This window comes from Pimephales promelas, chromosome 8, assembly GCF_988280905.1.
Source record: "Pimephales promelas chromosome 8, fPimPro1.hap1.1, whole genome shotgun sequence".
Taxonomy (NCBI): domain Eukaryota; kingdom Metazoa; phylum Chordata; class Actinopteri; order Cypriniformes; family Leuciscidae; genus Pimephales; species Pimephales promelas.
The window spans coordinates 25,707,505-25,727,339 of NC_142776.1; the positions used below are offsets into that span (position 1 = coordinate 25,707,505).

A 19,835-nucleotide genomic window follows, 5' to 3' on the forward strand; every position below is an offset into this window, starting at 1 on the left:
GTTTACCTTGATGACATTATGAAAATTGTTACTAATAATAATTATACAGTTTATTAAAACATAATTTTTTATGTACATCACACTTTCGTGCATGTTTTTTTTTAATTTAACAGTAAACCTCAGGTTTCAAAATAAACTTTTCAAATAAAACATATTTTAATTAAACCGTTAAAACAGAATACAGAACATTGTGAATTATTGTATTTTTTTGTATCAACCAAAATTTCCACAATATTATTTTGTGGAGTCAACCTACGACTGGCTTACTTTAACACTGAACAAAATTACACACCTCACATTTTTAGAAAATTAATATTATATTCAGCTTGAAAGGAATGAAAGGTGTGACAAGGTCAAGCTTTGTCCTTGAGATAAGGCTAGTGAAGGATCTTTGGTAATTAAGTGCTGCTCATGGCTCACTAACCAGCTCTCTCTGTAGTCTTCAGAGGTGTTCAACCCATAACATAGTGGCTCTGGTTCCAGAGGAAGATAAGAGGCTGGGGAACATGGCCTTGTGATGTGTGAGTTGGTAAATCTCTATGCTTGTTTCAGTGTAAGGTAGCTTGGCTGCATGGGGAGATATGGGAGACTTAGATGAAATCCTCTTGTTCTGATGGGAGGCTAGGGCCTGGGATTTGATCACTGTTGCAGAGAAGAATTTCACAGAATATCTTTTTTTTCAGATCAGTTTAAACTCAATGACTGTTGGACCATTTTCTGCTCTCTTTTGGTTGGTTTCATGATTTTAGAGCCTTTTTCTGTTTGACTTTTTATTTTCCATTTTAATTTTAGTTGTATATAATTTTGTGTGCTTTAGTCATTTTTGTGTGAATTTTTATTAAGCCTAAATTTTTAGTTTAATTAATTTTAGTACTTCATCTAATATTTACAGTTTTTTTCTATTAAACAATATCAGAGCTGTTTTATATTAGATCTCTGTGCACTATTCAAGTAAGTTTTATATTGTTTATATTGTTTTATATTAGATAAGTATACACTATTGTATATTTGTTGAACTTTTGAAAAGTCAATGTATTCTAATTGACCATATTTATGTTGGTAATGCCCTTTTTTGGCCCTAATGTGCACATTCGATTCGGTGCACATTATTAACATTTTTGTTAGGAGGAAATAACTTCCTCAGCCTCTTAAATAACTTTCTCCTTTTTATTTGATAGCACGGACCCACTTTATAGACCATTTTGCAAGATGTAAACAACACTGGTCCAGAAACACTTCCTGTTTCAGTTTGTAACCGTTTTCTTTATTTCGCATGTAAAGAAAACATCTTAAAGATATTTGTTTAACTTTTTGATTGAGTTGTATATGTTCTGTTGGTTGTATTTTATCCCAGCTTTTATTTAGTGTTGAAAAACTGAAACAGGAAGTGCTTCTGGACCAGTGTTTACATCTTGCAAAATGGTCTATATTAAGTGGCTTTAAGTACTATGCACTTACATTGAAATTAATAATTTGATACAATGGACTTATTGTGTACATACATGTTTTACATTTGTATTTATATATTTTAAAAATACCAGGATGTAATTACAGCTATTATTAATTAATGAAATTACATTTCTAATCACAGTTGACCCTTCCCTCACACCTTAACCTACCTTTAAACTGACCCACACCACTACACCTGTCCCTAACCTTAACCGTACCTCAATAGAAGCAAACAAACAGGAACACAATAATACATTGTACTTTATTTTTTGATGTAAGTACATAGTACTTAAAGCCACTTAATATAAAGTGGGACTGATAGCACAAATAATATTTTTCATAGTTTGGCTCCATGTAACCTCCATAGCATGCGAGTATGATGGTCCAGCTTATTGATTTACTGTAGGTATATTGATTGTAAGGAAGAAAAAAAAACAGAACTAAATTTGGCATACAAGAATAGTACACCCAGACCAGGCGTTTACATGTGTTCAATTGACGCACATGATAAAGCCGAACATGTGTTAAATCACTGACTGAATTGGCTCTTATTGGTCTCCCTCCCAGAGAGCTGACAACATCATCAATTGCTCTCCCTTTAGGCTCCTTTACCCCTGCTACAAATTTACTTGACTTAAAGCAAAGCAGTCTTTATCTCACGCATACAAAAACGAAAGTAAGGTTCATAAATTCACAGTGATGTGTACCTGGGTGTTTGTAATTGCTCCCAATGGAGCTCTGTGTTCAATTAATTCGAACTCTCTTCCCAATTAAACTATAAACACGACTGGAAGAAATGACAGCGACACACAGTGCACTTAGCCTCATAGTGTTTGCTGTTTGTTGTTTGACTCTAAAGCATGAGTCTTTTACTGCTCAAGACTTTATTTCTGAACCAGAACAGTTGTTATCAAGTGCGAGTCTACCATTGTTTCTCAAGTGATCCAATTTTCTTGCCGTCTCCAGCAGACTAGATTTAGAAGCGTGGTGGTTTGTTTCATTGTTCTTGAAGTAATTTCACCTTCCACTTAAGCTTGACATGTGAAAAAGCAGGTACATCTGAACTAAACTTTAAATTTGGTTTGCACCAAAACCTCTTGTGTTATTGTGTATGCCCCTGTACTTACCTTCCTCTCTTTTCTTGAACAGCAAAAAAGACATGCGCTACGACAGACTTTGCTTGTAAGAATGGGCAGTGTGTCCCGGCTCGATGGAGGTGTGACGGAGAACCGGAGTGTCCAGATGGTTCGGATGAAGCAGACTCCACCTGCAGTGAGTACAGTGAGTGTTTGTGCATGTTTTTTTTTATGATGCCGAAAGAGCGTAGTTATATATATATATAGCCTTGAATTATTTCTTCATTTAGCGAGCATTACGTCAAGGGGTTTCAAGTAATTATTCAAGTAAATAGTCAGTGATTTCAAACAAATAAATAAAGAGCAGCGAGTTGCTCTTTTTTAATAAGAGCACTTTACTTTGAATCAAAACATTTTCTTGATAAAGTAACAGGAAAAGTCAGGCTTATAGGAGTGTTTGTTGGCAAATAATTCTTCTGTATGCGTTATTGCTCATTTATTTAAAGCTACAGTCTGCAGATTTTCCTCTTTGTCGCCATCTTTGTTCAAAATCTGCAGTCATTCGCGGAATTATAAACTTTACGTGAGTTGTACTTTGACACCACACAGTGCGGATGAACACACTGTTTGAGGAGAGTGTGAGGCTGTCAGTCACCATGCCGGTAGGGATGGTTGATAGATTATCTTTTGCAATATACCGGTAAAATTTTTCCTTACGATAAGAATTAATCTTCCCACAATAATAACTATGAAGTCTATGACAGGACCCATTCGCTGCTTGGCGGAATGCGGATGTGAACCGTGGCGGAAAGCGCATGTAAAGCTGAGATGAAGTTTATGGCTAAACGAGTTACTACAATCTGGAACTGGTACACACAGATAGATTTTCACCCGCCCATCTTGCCGAACACTGACTGAGCACTTGAGTTTCGCTCTCCGTCAAGTGATCCATAAAGCCCACTATATCAGTTCATCTCAATGTACACTAGTGTGTGGCGCACGACTCGCTGAGAGCGCTCAGTGTTTCTCACACACTCGAGGGGAGAGAATCTTACATACCACGCAGAATTGAAGTGTACGTTACCTCTCCATGTAAATTATATTATTTGTTGTATTTTTCTGTAAAAATAATGGAGTTCACTTGGAATTATTCAGCTTTTATGAGCAAGCAGAAACGAATGCGCAAACGCGGACGTGATCATATTCATGAACCCACCAGCTCATAGTGAATCCTTAGTGTATTCGTTGTTTCTTTTTTTACCTTTCAAACTTGTAAATTATTTGAAATATTAATGTGTGATGTTTTTCAGTATAGTTTATATACCATTTAAACATTATCTGCACTTTTTTAAATTATTTTATGTACGGTAATTGGTATTCTATAGGAGCTTATTTGATGAAGGGTACATTTTACTTTGCATGCAGCCATCACTTGTAGCCAAAAACAGTGGTGAATATGATATTATATTTATATCGTTCGTCATTGATATCGTTATCGCAATAAATGTCAGAATTTCGTGATATATTTTTAAGTCCACATCGCCCATCCCTATTCAGAATCACAGATTATTCTTTTTGGAAGTATGACCAACAGAATAATTTTCACCAGAAATGTCATCTGAACTAGTAAGAAACATCGGTAACGCTTCCTTTTACAGTACAGTAGTTATAGTGTACTTACAGTGTACTTACCTAGAAAGTACTGGCTAATATAAGGTAAGTACATGGAACAGGGGTAGGTTTAGGGGTAGGTTCAGGGTTAGTACTAGTTATTACCCAGTAATTGTAGTTACTAAAATAAGTACATAGTATTTACATGGGTAACTGGACTGTAAAAGGAAGCGTTACCGAAACATCCAGTTTTGTTCTGGTTTTGACATTGCAGTAAATCGCGCTGATCTAAAAATCGCGTATAATTTATCATATCATGCAAAACCGTACAAATTATACTTTGTTGTCAAATTTAATGTTAACAACGTCAGCATGGCGTGACAACATTGTAATGTCCTTCCGATATTTATCCTTGTTTTCGGAGTCTCTCTTTTTTATGTAGCCACTCCGCAATCCGAACGAAGTCTTATGCATTTTACAACTAGTTGTCACTGGTGATGGTTGTTTGAACTTTTCTGGATCCACCATCAAAATGATAAGTTTAATTATATCAAGTGCTGTGAGAAAAGGCTATAAATATTCGCCTCCAGAATCCTCACACACAACATACAGTAGCTTCCTAGCCGAGACTCCTTCTTTATGTGGCGTAATGACACAAAGACATGCTTGAATCTCCTGTGGAAAACCACCAGTACCACTGGAAATAAAAAAAAAAAAACATTATTATAAGCTTACTGCTTTGAATCGAGCTAAGGCAAGCAGATAGTTTTGAACACTGGCTGGTTATGTATTTTCTCAAATATGTGTTTTGGATAATTTTCAACCCCAAAAAAGCTACGGATTGCAGTTTCAATTAAATCAGGATTGATTAACATCATTTGGAGCTCCCCCTTAAGGTGTCTACTGTCAAAAGCAGGTGTAAATACTCAGATTACTGCACATCCTTATATTTAAACAGTCGTCTTTGTTGTTGTAAACCTATTTGTCATGCACATAAAACCAAAATAATGCTAGTAGAGTTTTGACTTTTATTTGCATGCATCCAGTTGTTTTTAGTTTGTTTTTCTACCAAGAATCGCCTGTGGCTGTTTGGCAATCTCAATGATTGTAATTGTAATGTAAGCTGTGGACTGAGCCTTTCTCTCTGGCCATGTGATGTGATTTTGCCTTTGGCTGAATTAGGCTCCAGCTGCTAATTGGCAGAAGTAATGCTCACTCTCCTCGGCATACTGCTCACTTGTGTACTAGTAATTTATATTGTCCACTCAGATCATGAGCAAATCACATTTTACCCATTCTTTGTGCTCTGATTCAGTTGTTACTTCATTACTGCATCAGTGGCAGTTTCTGGCTCACTTTTCTCTCTTTGCCAATATCCAAAGTATCGTGGAGCTTCCAGTTCAATGATCACAAGATCAGATCTACTGTGATTTGACTGTTTTTTCCTCTGGCTACAGTATCCTGGCCAGGAAGGGAGGGAGACGAAGGCTATGTTTGGAAATGTATACTACAATGGCATATAGTATGCTCACTCTGCACAGTATGTACATTTTCTGTATGCATAGAATATCAGAATGACCTATCACATTGCCAAAATGTTCAGTTTGCAACAGTGTAAACTGTGCTCAATACTGTATCCTACAATCCAATGCATTTACCTTGAACTTCCCTTAAATTTTATAATCTTGTTTGCATAGTTTTTTTTTTTTTTTTTACTCCAGATTACCGATACCTATGACTTAATTTGGCTATTACTATAATTATTTTTTTTCTCTCGGTATTGTCCAGATATCTACCAAATAGCAGATACCAAAAATAAATATTGTGATATAAAAGGTCATGAATCATGATATGGTCTTTTTTTTTTTTTTTTTTTTTTTTTTTGCATTTGCATTGCATTTTGCATTTGGTCCTACACTCTAAAAAATGCTGGGTGGTTTTAACCCAATTTTGGGGTCAAATATGGACAAATCCAGCCATTGGGTTACATTTTTAAATTAAATTTTTAACCCAATATAATGTTTGAGTTTGTCCATATTTGACCCAAAATTGGGTTAAACCAACCCAGCATTTTTTAGGGTGTAACAATCATTATTATTGGGTACATCCTTCTGCCTCTCTTCTTTGGTATGTTCATATTCTGGATGTATCTAAAAATGAAGTGGAATGAGAATGACTGACACTTGTGCCATTAAGGGATGGAAGTTGTGCTAGTTTCAAATCTCCCACCCACAGAGACCGTCACCGTGTGTTCTATTACATTTGTCTCAAATATGATGTGGATTTCACCACCAAATTATTTTTTGCAGAAACTATTTTTGCTTGATTTGCTTGTTAATGTACATCCAAATCAGCCTACATGAATATATAAATGCTAATCCAATGCATTGAGGTAAAATAACTTGTATGGCTTTGAGACATACACACAAATACATAGATGTATTCCCACTAGTCCAAGGTCAAAGCTTGCAGCTGTATCCAGACACGTTTCCCAATATCCCTTGTCTGTGTTAGATTGCTTTTCACAATTGCTCTTAGCTTTGTTTGGTGGCCTCTACAGAGGTCCTCCTCCTTCTATCTGAGCAAAGTCACACAGAGTCACATGAATCATAGTTCTTCACAGCTTCTTTACACAAACCCCTCTTTGTGCCTTGAATAGGTCTAAATTCCTCAACATTAGCCTCCCTCTGGTAATGCAGAGTATAAATACTATCATACCATTACAGGAGACTATCATGTTGAGCTCAACTTGGTAATATTAACTGAGTAATATTGAAAAACGACCCAGGCTCTGTGGTTTCTCAGTATGGCATATCTTGATCAATGGGAACAGCAGGGCAGTCATTATGGTTGCATTAAAATATAATAAACAGGAGCATGTGGACATGACTCAGGTCCTTGTACAAAAATGAATCTGGGATCATATGCTGTCATGATTATGAAAAATGAGATGGGTACCTTGCCTTGATTGGGTGGTTATTAATCAGCTTGATGAAGTGTGTGTTTACGTGTATTCCAAAGGCACACTGTTTGTGTGTGTGTGTGTGCGTGTGTGTGTGTGTGTGTGTGTGTGTGTGAGAGAGAGAGAGAGAGAGAGACAGAAAATTGGGGTTGTGTAAAGGGTTATTTCTTGGCCCTTTCAGCTGTTGCAGGACGGATTTGCATATGATCTCTGGTCAAACTTCTTTGTTTATATACTACTACTCTTTTGTTTAAATGCTCTGTGCCATATGATGATTCAGAAATCATTCTATGCTGATTTGGAGCTCTTGAAACTCAAGTTTAAGCTTAATTTTGTTTGTTGAAACTAATACTTTTTTCAGGATTCTTTGATGAACTGACAGTTCAAAAGAACAGCATTCATTTTAAATAATGTATTAAACAATTTAATGAATGAATGAATGAATTAATTAATTAATTTGTTTATTTATTTATTAATTAATTTATTTTTAAATCAACAGTTAAACCACCTAGAAAAGCCCTTTCAACCAACCAGTGTACCCTAGTAGCCCCATAGCGACACCTTAAAAACAAATATTTCCTTAGGAAATGTTACAAATTTAGTTTTTCTTGATATGCTTTTAAAGATTAGATATTCAAACAAGTTTCATTTTTATATTCTGTTGTGGAAAAGTTGTTTATTTTCTTAATTTTGGACTCATGATTCAGGAGCTGACCAAGCCAAAATAACAAACACAAACAACCTGGTCTTTAAACATCTTTCCTAAACCCTAAACAAAGAAAATGAGCATACAATTTGTGAAGCTAACTCCTTAACCAAAAACAGAGTTTAAACAGTTTAAAAAAAAATAAAATAAATAATAATGACGTCAAATTCCCTACTTTCCCAAAAATCTATATTTACAATATATTTACAATCAGGAAAACCAACTGAAAAGGGCAGTCAAAATCAGTGTCAGAGGTTCAAATATACCAATGGGATATTTAGAAACAAACTTTTCACAAATTAAAACAAATGGTACTCACATTCTCAATTCTCTTAACACTCAAATACTCTTAACAGTCTTTAAATTCTTAACATTCATAGATTCTTAACAGTCTCAAATCTCTTGAAGAGGTCATATAATGCCATTTTTGTACAAGTTAATTTGATTTTTTTAGGGTCTAAATGAAAAGTTTGTAATATACTTCAATTAAAAAGTCATTCATATACTCATTAGTATAGCAATAAAACCCTCATTTTACCTGGTCAAAAACAACTCTGTTTTCAGCACGTCATTTCAGTGCATATGCCTTTAAATGATACTGAGCCTCGCTCACCCCGCCCCTCTGTTCTGCGGGCATTTTGCACAACGCATGTGGAGTGTTGCCTTGACAACAGTAGAGGGTATATTTTGGAGAAAGAATGGCAGCGAGAGTGTCTGAGGACACATCTGTGCAACCGCATCAGTTTGAACCGGAGTCGGACCTGGAACAAGATGACGGCCGCAAAGTAGTTCGAAAATTCAGTTGCACAATGCGTAGTGATCCAGACCACAAAGCAATATCTGGTCGGAGTTTAGTGGTTGCAATCTCAGGTGGAAAAATAAGCCGTTGATCAAGATCACCCAACATTTTCCAGTCCCTAGCAGCTTCCAGTTGTCTTGGGCGAGAATTGGTTTTAACACCTTTTCTTGGTGGTTGCTCGCCTGGGTGGAGGAATATTGTCTTCTGTGTGTAATGTTTTGCTAGCACTGGTGGCAACTTATTGATCATGTTACGCTTGCCTTCCAATGCTAAAACTAAACACTGCAGTACTTGGTCATGGCGCCAAGTAAACCGACTTTGGCTATGACCCACCTTACATCCTGTCAAAATGTGTCTTAATGTGGCAAGTGATGAACACAAAGGACAAGAAGGATCCTCTCCTACCCAGAGTTTAGGTTCTGTGGTGATGGCAGAACATTATATGTTGACTTGAAACTGATCCTACTCTCTTCCATTCACCAAAGGTCTTGCCAGCCCATTTTTGCATTGTTCTACACTCTCCCATCTCATCCACTCTCCCTACTTGGCCTGAGAAATTGCCTTTATACACCACTTCCTCTCCTCCTGCTTTCGCACCCTGTTGACTACCATCTTCCTCCTTTGAGCTGCAGGTCCATTTAGGAAAAGCTAAACTGAGCCCAAAACCCCCTCTTCCATGCTGTGCCTGTCCCACGATATCCCCAATTTGAAGGGCAGATTTCTTTGCTGACCACTTTCTACCAGTTTTTAACACAGGTGCTGCCTCCGTAATACATTTGTCACGCAGACTCTACTAAGGTCATTTCCAGTCTGACCTTGGCGCACTTAAACTCCTCGGTTAAAGCAGAGACTGGCAGCTGCAATATTCCTTTACTATAAAGTCCCTCTCTGCTAAGGCAGTGTGGAACTCCCAACCATTTCCTGATGTATGAACTTATTAACGCTTCCAGCTTATCCACTGTTGTCAAATAAACCTTGTACACAGTCAGTACCCAGAGCAACCTCGGCAGTAGAACAAACTGAAAGCACCACAGTTTTAGTTTGCCTGGAAGAGCACAGCTGTTCATGCTCTTCAACCCACCCCTCGAGCTATGTCCTTTAGATCCCCATCGTACCATCTCCCAAGACTCTTCACTGGCTTCTCAGAAACTGTTGGTATTGCCTCACCATTAATGAAATGTTTTATCTACTACCTTTCCTTTAACTATCGAGATGATCCTTGATTTAGAGGGCTTAAATTGCATTCGTTGCCCATTCAATATTATCGGTTAACTCACCCAATAACCGATTAGTGCAGGCTACTGTTGTAGTCGTGGTTGTCATGTCATCCATGTATGCTCTGATTGGTGGTAGTCGCATCCCAGAAGCCAAGCGCTCTCCTCCTACTACCCATTTTGATGCCCTAATTATTACTTTAAAAAATAAACATAATGATTTGTGGAAATCAAAAACAAGATATTTAATGGATACCTGGATTAATAATGATAAAATACATTTCTTTCAAATATTCAGGAAAGAAACATGAATACGGGTCATTTTTAGACCCATGTTGCGCATTAGAATGACTAGAATGACAAAACTGATTTTTATTTGAACAGTAAGAAAGGAAAAATTTATTTCTTGCAAAGATACATAAAATGATAACAACGGGTGTTGTCCATTGGTGATTGACTCGAGTGAAGCTGGCGGGCGAACCGGCGAGCTCTCGTGGGCTGGAGAAGGCTCGGGACCCGTTGAGTACGGCGCTTTTTACGGAGGCACCATGGGCAATAGCGCGAGAGCTGCATGATTCTTACCCAGGCAGGAAACGTGGGTGAAATGGCAGTCCCCCTCGCTGAGTGTGGCTCAGCATCTTTAAAAAAAAAAAAAAATGAATGCCTTCGTCAGGGTGTGTATAGCAAACAGAGTCACAGGTACATTTTAAGTAGCAGTTAATTAATCAAATAGCAAACAACTGATTTAACTGCATATTATGTAAGATACTATTCCATTCTTTGAACTTTGCTCCCTTTGGGTTGCTTCGGGTGAACACTTGCATGAAAGCCTGCTGGTCATTTGATGGTGAGAAGAGCAGCAAGCAACATGAGAAAGGGCAACATTAGTAGTGAAGTTTTAGAGTTGATTATGCAGTCTGACCCCTCCAGCGAGCTGCAGGAAGTATTGTCTTCTCCCTCTGACACCACAGATTCAGGAGAGTCTCTGGAGAGATTCAGATCCTGATTTGGCTGTGGCACCCTCATCATCTTCTCTAGCTTCCACTGAAGGCGAGGAGGATTCGGAGGATCCTGGATCTGGGTGGATTGGGAGAATCTTGAGAGGGACATGATGGCTCTAGAAATTGATCATCCCACAGGCAACGTGTGGACTCCCCTCTGGACCTGTAGACGCCGGCCAAAATCAGTAGCCCCATGTAGGCACACAGATCCAGGATCCTCCGAATCCTCCTCGCCTTCAGTGGAGCTTTATCTTCCGTTGTTATAATGGAAGTCAATGGGGCAAAAACAGCCATAAACAGTAAGTGATAGAGAAAAAGTTAAATTCATTGCGGCACAAAAATGATCAATGCTCCAAAATCAATGTTGTTTCTAATCTTTGACATGTCTATTTATATTGAAAATAAGTCATTTTGTGTCTCAGAAGTTATCTTTTCAGATTACCCTAAGAAATGTAACAACAAATTTCATATTATTCATCTCAATATGCGTTTTTATACTTTTCATAAGTGTTATTTAATTTGTTTTGCATAAAAACGTCTTTGCGTAGGTTTCCATTATCAATTCGCAAGAGTCTTATCAGTGCTGCTTTTATATTGATAGGTGACAACTGACAAGTTTAGCCAGGAAACAAAGACCTGGGCCTATTATAACCTTGCTCTGGAGTTTTCCTACATAATTATTTTAAATATTATGGAGGGATACAGTCAGATGCACCGGATGGGTTCAATTTCATGCTTCAGGCAGCGTTTCCCTGAAGTAATTTCCCATGTGGCCACACTCCAGGAGCACTGCTGCTGCTGCCTAAGAGCAAGCCCTAGTCTCCAGGCCACGCGCTACGTTCCCGGCTGCCACAGCGGAGGCATCAGCGCAGCCCGATTGCTTCTTAGTCACGCGGTTTGTGCTGGCATTTTAATTTAGCGCCCATCAGTGCTGATTTTTCTCACTATCAAACTGAGCTCAAGCACCTGGAATTAACTGCTGACTACAAAAGTTGAAGCTGTTGAGCCAAGTTGTTGTTTTTGAATTATTTATTGATAGTAGCAAGGACAGGAAATGGTCAGTAAAGATGAGGATGGGATCAGGAAGCATTGCCCAGAATTAGGAAACATGGGCCAGGATCAGAACTTTTTTTTATACTCTTGTAACTCTTGTATATAAATTGTATATACATTTTTACTTTTATTTATTTTTAGTGTGACTATTGGACTTAGCAAATTTAGACAAATGTGAATGTGTGGCTACTGCCATTTTAGATTATCATTTTTTTTTTTAATATACAATATTAATGCAACTTTATTTTTCAAAGATAAAAATGATAAAAAAATGTGTACACTGAATTCAAAATCCACTTGACTCGAAAATGTGTCAGGAAACATGCCAGTTTGAATAGGCTCCTTATAGAGGAATAAAACAATTCAGCAATCAATTTAGAAATGCACTTTGTCTAAAACAAAGATGCAATTACATATTAGAATAGCTCTTCAAACTGTCTTATATCTTATAATTAACTAATCAGCATTGCTTTTGTTTGTTTTCCCAGACTGTCAGGCTAATTAGTGTTGAACTAAACCTATCAAAGCCTGAGGCGTCCCATGAGAGCAGGTTATGTAAAAGCGACAGTAACTGGCTGTAAAACACTCTGGGACTTTAAAGTGGGCTGCTCACACTATACATAGGACTTTTTGGATTGGGTCAAGAAGCTTCATTCCCTGTAGGCACTAGGCCTGTCACGATAACAAATTTTGCTGCACAATAAATTGTCCAAGAAATTATTGCGATAAACGGTAATATTGTCGTTTCGAGACCATTTACATCAAAAATAATGATAATGGCATAAAAATGCATGTGCACCTTTTCAAAGATCAATAAACTTTTATTTCTAAAGACTTAACACTGAAAATGGAAAACATTTTAAAAATCCACAATATGAACAAAACAACCAAAAACAATAAATAAAATGTAATGTTATGCAATGGGATGTAAACAAAACCCAACCCTACCCTAAATTATCCCTACCAGAAGCCTACAATCAGTCAATGAGCGACGGCTCGTGGTACCATCACAAAGAGCCTCAAAATCACTCTCCAGAACATTTTCATTCACGGTACCATTCTTGTGGAATGATCTGCACATCATCATCCGGAATACAGAATCCCTGACAGCATTCAAAAGTCAACTGAAAACTCATCTCTTCCGTGAGCACTTAAGTTAAAAATAAATAAATAAAAATTCTTTCCTTTTCCTTTAAACCCTCGCTCATCTGGTTTATGCTACTCCGAGCAATGTCTGAACTGTGTATTTTGAGCACTTCCTGCGTTGTTTTTGCCTCTTCGCGATGACTTGGCTAGTCCTCAGTTGTAAGTCGCTTGGGATAAAAGCGTCAGCTAAAATAAATGACTAAATGTAAATGTAATTGTTATTAAAGCATTGAAGCTATGTTATACAATTTCAAAGATTGTTCGTGATTAATTTCCTCATTTATATGCTGGTTTTGGTTATATAGTACAATCCTAACAATATGAATAGAAAAAAGAATGAAAAAATCCATTCATTGTATTGGCTGTACAGCCGCAGAGAAGTTGACCAATGTAAGCTGTCCGGCCGGACAGCTTACATTGGTCAACTGCTCTCATCCAATCACCAGCTTCACTTGAAACTCTGCCTGGCACTCGCGTCTCCAACCCAACCGCACCCGACCCCGCCCCCCTCCTTGCGCGAGACCGCAAGCAAACAGCTGACAGGCAGTCTATAGTAGCTAGCTAAGTAGCGTCAGATCAGCAATGGATAAAGCAATGGATAAAAATATTAACGACAGCAGCAAGCGGCCCCTGCTTGCCCCTACTCTAAAGTTTGGACGAAAGAGAAAGTCTGTAGAGGAAAGAGCAGAGATAAAAAACAAAAAAAACAAAAAAAAAAAACCGCCGGATTCTAAGTAGGATAAATATAGGGTCCACCATTGACCATTGGAGGAAGCTTCAGGGAGACCCGGGACAGTCTTGCATGGTCAGTGTGATAGGCTTGAGTGCATTTGTGAGTTTGAATGTCCTTTGCATGCGTGTATCTGGTAGAGAAAGATTATACATAATGTCATATTTACAAGTTTACGAAAGCCAACAGAGGTCAGAAGGAACAGAAAGCTGTCAACTTCCCCTGCAATCTCAAAAGAATAAACATTTGCAGTGTTTACCTGTTGGACTACTCCAATCACTCCTGGTGTGATAAACATGATGGATGGATAGTGTGTTTAATTGTGCCCCACTGGACACAATCTGCAGAAAATGATCAGTCTTAGACATCCGCCTTAGTAAAAATGCTCTCTGAACATCCTTTGTGTGATTCGATCAATTTCATTTTTACCCATAATTAGAGACCTTTGATCTCACCAGTTCCCTATTGACCCTTCATCAGTGCCTTCAGCCTATAGGTCCAGATCACCATTTTAAGTCTCTTTAGATCTTAAAGGGGTCATATAATGCCATTTTTATACAAGTTCATTTTTAATTAAAGTATATTACAAACTTTTCATGTAGACCCTAAAGACTGTGTTGCTTCGTACAGTGTGTGACATTTTATCTACATGTAACGCGGCTAGAGTTTTGACACAGAGTCAATGGGCTCTGTCTAATTCTTTCTTTTTCGCTTGATTATTGCCACCATTTTTTTTTCCTTTTACCCTTCTTTGTTTTATGAGCAGGTGCCACTCGAGAAATTGGCAGTTTACTGTAGGTTGTTTCTCTGCCATTAGCACAGCTGTAGCACACCGGCAATCTTGAGTTTGGTTTGAATGATGGTTCACTGTGCAAGAGAGGGGTGTGATCAGCGCATACTCGAGCGTGATTGACACTGCTAAGACATCCCTCCTGGCTCTGATTGGTTGTTTCTGACCAGGAGTGGGTATTTCTGCAAATGGCATTAGGTCCACTGGGAGGAGCCAGTGTTTTTTTTTTTTTTTTCTCACAGATTATCTGTCTCATAGTCTACTGTCAGGACATAATGAAAGTTTTAACAAATATGTAAAATGTTTGTTTACAAAATTTACCTACTGCAGCTTTAATGACTGTATTGCACTGGGTTGCCATTGAATGAGCACTATGGTGTGGCGTCAGAATGATGCATGTGGCTAGATTTATATTATTCCAAACATCACATTTTTTTTAAAGACTGAAAAAGTGAAGACAAGAATAATGTGCTCATTCTCCCAGTCTCCTTCTTGTCTATCCTTTTCTCTTTTGCATTCTTCATTCTTGTCTATGAAAAAGCAGCATTGTGTTGCAGGCAAATTAAAGCAATCAGCTTTTTATAAGCAGCCGCTGCCTTCATTTATAGTGTACGTCAGTATCACTGTTGCAGAAGATCCTTCAAGCTGGATGGCTCACCTGAGCGACCCAGGCTGATAAATGTTCCATAACACATAATCATGGAGCAAATTAGCGCTATTAAAGAGGCAGCCCTATTCATTAGCTCAGCTTTTTTGCGTGTTGAGTTACGCTTAGATGGAAACTTAGGATTAAGATAAAATTATTAAGATACATTTATAAAATGTGACTATATATAATTGTGTGTAATTTTTCCACACACTCTTATCATGTGAGTCACGAAACCTTGTTTTCATGTTATAAATTGCTAAGTATGCTAAAGTGAAGGGTGTATTTTTTTTAAATGTGAAAATACTTTCTCTTCCATTTTTATGTGTAGTGTGAAAAAGAGGTGTATTTGAAGAGTATTACAATTGTGGTTCTAAAAAAGAAATGTTGATTTCTAATTAATTATTTGGTAAAGCAGAGATTTGCCCATCTCTTGCTCCACAGTCTACATCCGTGGATCTGCTCACCGTAAATCTGAATCCATTGGCAATGCCCCAAATTAGGAATCCTATGTACATGCCCTCTGGCACAAGACAACAAGGTTCATTTGCTGTGATTTCAATAGCTGGGAATCTTCTTTGTCTGACTCTGTTCATAAAATGCTTTGATGCATACTGGACATCAAAGAGTGAACCACAGCGCTTGACCTATAACATCAAGCCAGAAGTGACAGTGACACTGCCTACAAACCATCCAGGTTATAAAGCCAAGTTGTGTGCCAAAACTTCTGAAGTGATGCCATTTTATTTTTAAAACTGGCCTGCCACATAATTGATTCATGGGAGTGTTGTGTGAATCTCGTGATTGCAACAAAGGAAAGATTGATTTGTTTTTCATGCATGTGGCTGCTATCACAATCAAAAGATCTTCTTCAAAAACAGTTTCTTCAGTTTGTAAGGCTCAAACAAGGCAAACACAAATTTAATTAAAGCTGCAAGCAGCATTTAGCGGGGTTCAAGCAGTTTAGGCCGTTAAGGCCTTTAAGCACAAAAGCATCAAAAGACATTAAGTTTTAAGTTTCAATAATGGCAATTTACCATAGGGAATACATTGTTTTTAACATTTTTAACAGTTATAGCGCCACCTATAGTCCGATCTCCATGAAACTTTGCATGCTTGTTGAATAAGTTATGACACATGTGCTCATCAATTTTTGTGAAGTTCTGACTTTTCCTTTAGGATTTATAGGCTTTTGGGTGCATTTTGTCATGCCCTCTTTTATAAATGACCCGGTTATAGCAAAATAAATGACAAAGTTCAACTTTTTTTTGATAATTATTGATCTAGAGTGTCCAAAGAATTGTCCTAGACTGGTCTGGTTCCGATCCGGCAAAAAACCAGGGACTAGTTCGCAAAAGTACGTTTTTAACATATTCGTGAATATTTAACGAACGATTTGATTGACAGCAATGGTTCTTGAGGCAAAGTTGTTCAGCATGAGGAGATCTATCAATTGATATACATATTGTGGGGGTGTATGCAACACCACGTGATAACAGAGCCATAAAACTCGTTAGCGCCAACTAGTGGCCGATTTCTTTCAAAATTCTTACAGATCTCTAGGGGCATGAGTCAAACATGCCCAACGAGTTTCGTTCCGATCGGCCTTCGTTAACCTTGTTTTATAGGTGCTCAAATTTCATTGGCCGATGGCGGCCATGTTTTTTGAGATACACCAATGTCCTCATACACATACATGGGGCCTTGGACAAAGACACTGCATACCAATTTTCAAGTCAATCGGACTAACGGTCAGCTGGTCAGAGCCCTTTTTTAGTTTTATTCGTTTTATAGCGCCACCTAGTGTTCCATCGTGGCGATTTTTTTACTGTGACCTCAAATTGAGCTTATACATATGTGTACCGAGTTTGTTGAGGATATCTCATTTACTTCTCGAGTTATAGCCATTTTAGTAAAATAGGCTCCTCCCACAACATTTATTTTGCGCCCCCTAGCGACCGCAAAGAGACTTTTTCAACATTTTTTTGATAATTATTGATTTTCAGACTCCAGAGAACATTCCTGCACTGGTTTGGTTTCGATCGGGCAAAAAACCAGGGACTAGTTCGCAAAAGTAGTTTTTCGACAAAATTCAAAATGACGGAAAATCTATCATGACGGAAATGAAATCGGAGATATACATTTTTTTCATCAGGTGACCAGCTTTCCAATGATATAAGACACTTGAGCGTACGACTTACGGTCTAGGAGTTATGAGCAGTTTCGCGCAATTGGTTGCTATAGCGCCACCTATGGGCCAATCGGGGTCATAATTTGATAACCTCTCCTCGATTTTTGTACTACCATCTGACAAAGTTTCAGAGCTCCAGCACTTACGGTTTGGGCTGCACGATGCGTTTTAGGGGAGAATAATAATAATAATAATAATAATAATAATAATTAAAGCTGCAAGCAGCATTTAGCGGGGTTCAAGCAGTTTAGGCCTTTAAGGCCTTTAAGCACAAAAGCATCAAAAGACATTAAGTTTTAAGTTTCAATAATGGCAATTTACTATAGGGTATACATTGTTTTTAACATTTTTAACAATTATAGCGCCACCTATAGTCCGATCTCCATGAAACTTTGCATGCTTGTTGAATACGTTATGACACATGTGCTCATCAATTTTTGTGAAGTTCTGACTTTTCCTTTAGGATTTATAGGCTTTTGGGTGCATTTTGTCATGCCCCCTTTTTTAAATGACCCTGTAATAGCAAAACAAATGACAAAGTTCAACTTTTTTTGATAATTATTGATCTAGAGAGTCCAAAGAATTGTCCCAGACTGGTCTGGTTCCGATTGGGCAAAAAACCAGGGACTAGTTCGCAAAAGTAGGTTTTTAACATATTCGTGAATATTTAACGAACGATTTGATTGACAGCAATGGTTCTTGAGGCAAAGTTGTTCAGCATGAGGAGATCTATCAATTGATATACATATTGTGGGGGTGTGTGCAACACCACGTGATAACAGAGCCATAAAACTCGTTAGCGCCAACTAGTGGCCGATTTCTTTCAAAATTCTTACAGACCTCTAGGGCCATGAGTCAAACATGCCCAACGAGTTTCGTTCCGATCGGCCTTCGTTAACCTTGTTTTATAGGTGCTCAAACTTCATTGGCCGGTGGCGGCCATGTTTTTTGAGATACACCAATGTCCTCATACACATACATGGGGCCTTGGACAAAGACACTGGATACCAATTTTCAAGTCAATCGGACTAACGGTCAGCTGGTCAGAGCTCTTTTTTAGTTTTATTCGTTTTATAGCGCCACCTAGTGTTCCATCGTGGCGATTTTTTTACTGTGACCTCAAATTGAACTTATACATATGTGTACCGAGTTTGTTGAGGATATCTCATTTACTTCTCGAGTTATAGCCATTTTAGTAAAATAGGCTCCTCCCACAACATTAATTTTGCGCCCCCTAGCAACCGCAAAGAGACTTTTTCAACATTTTTTTGATAATTATTGATCTTCAGACTCCAGAGAACATTTCTGCACTGGTTTGGTTCCGATCTGGCAAAAAACCAGGGACTAGTTCGCAAAAGTAGTTTTTCGACAAAATTCAAAATGGCGGAAAAAATTCCATACCGGAAATGGAATCGGAGATATACGTTTTTTCCGTCAGGTGACCAGCTTTCCAATGATATAAGACACTTGAGTGTACGACTTACGGTCTAGGAGTTATGAGCCGTTTCGCGCAATTGGTCGCTATAGCGCCACCTATGGGCCAATCGGGCTCATAATTTGATAACCTCTCCTCGATTTTTGTACTACCATCTGACAAAGTTTCAGAGCTCCAGCACTTACGGTTTGGGCTGCACGATGCGTTTTAGGGGAGAATAATAATAATAATAATAATAATTAAAGCTGCAAGCAGCATTTATCGGTGTTCAAGCAGTTCAGACCTTTAAGGCCTTTAAGCACAAAAGCATCAAAAGGCATTCAGTTTTATTTAACATACATTTATCCACTGACATAATAGATGGAAAAAACAATTTACAGCCAATAAAGGCAATTTACCATTGGAAATACATGGTTTTGAAACTTTTTAACAGTTATAGCGCCACCTATGGTCCGATCTCTATGAAACTGTGCATGCTTCTTCAGCATGTTATGACACATATGCTCATCAATTTTTGTGAAGTTCTGAGTTTTCCTTTAGGATTTATAGGCTTTTTGGTGCATTTTGCCACACCACTTTTCAAAATATCCCTTTAATACTGTGCGAAAAATTTAAAAGTTTAACTTTTTTTCAATAATTATTTATCTAGAGCCTCCAGAGAGTTGTCCTAGACTGGTCTGGTTTTGATAGGACAAAAAACCAGGGACTAGTTCGCAAAAGTAGGTTTTCAACATATTCATGAATATTTAATGAACGATTTGATTGACAGCAATGGTTCTTGAGGCAAAGTTGTTCATCATGAGGAGATCTATCAAATGATATGCATATTGTGGGGGTGTGTGCAACACCACGTGATTACAGAGCCATAAAACTCGTTAGCGCCAACTAGTGGCCGATTTCTTTCAAAATTCTTACAGACCTCTAGGGCCATGAGTCAAACATGCCCATCGAGTTTCGTTCCGATCGGCCTTCGTTACCCTTGTTTCATAGGTGCTCAAATTTCATTGGCCGATGGCGGCCATGTTT

At 38.0% G+C, this 19,835-nt stretch overlaps 1 protein-coding gene across 7 annotated transcripts in view; it reads left to right on the top strand.

The window, feature by feature from the left end:
• lrp8 (low density lipoprotein receptor-related protein 8, apolipoprotein e receptor) overlaps nt 1-19,835 on the top strand; it is a 166,878-nt gene that overhangs the window by 65,130 nt on the left and 81,913 nt on the right. For 4 of the 7 annotated variants that reach the window (XM_039647706.2, XM_039647711.2, XM_039647708.2 and 1 more), the window contains exon 3: nt 2,599-2,730. In XM_039647706.2, the coding sequence (XP_039503640.2) occupies nt 2,599-2,730 (132 nt within the window). The remainder of the gene's footprint in view (nt 1-2,598; nt 2,731-19,835) is intronic. The other 3 variants (XM_039647707.2, XM_039647710.2, XM_039647712.2) reach the window with 1 other exon arrangement.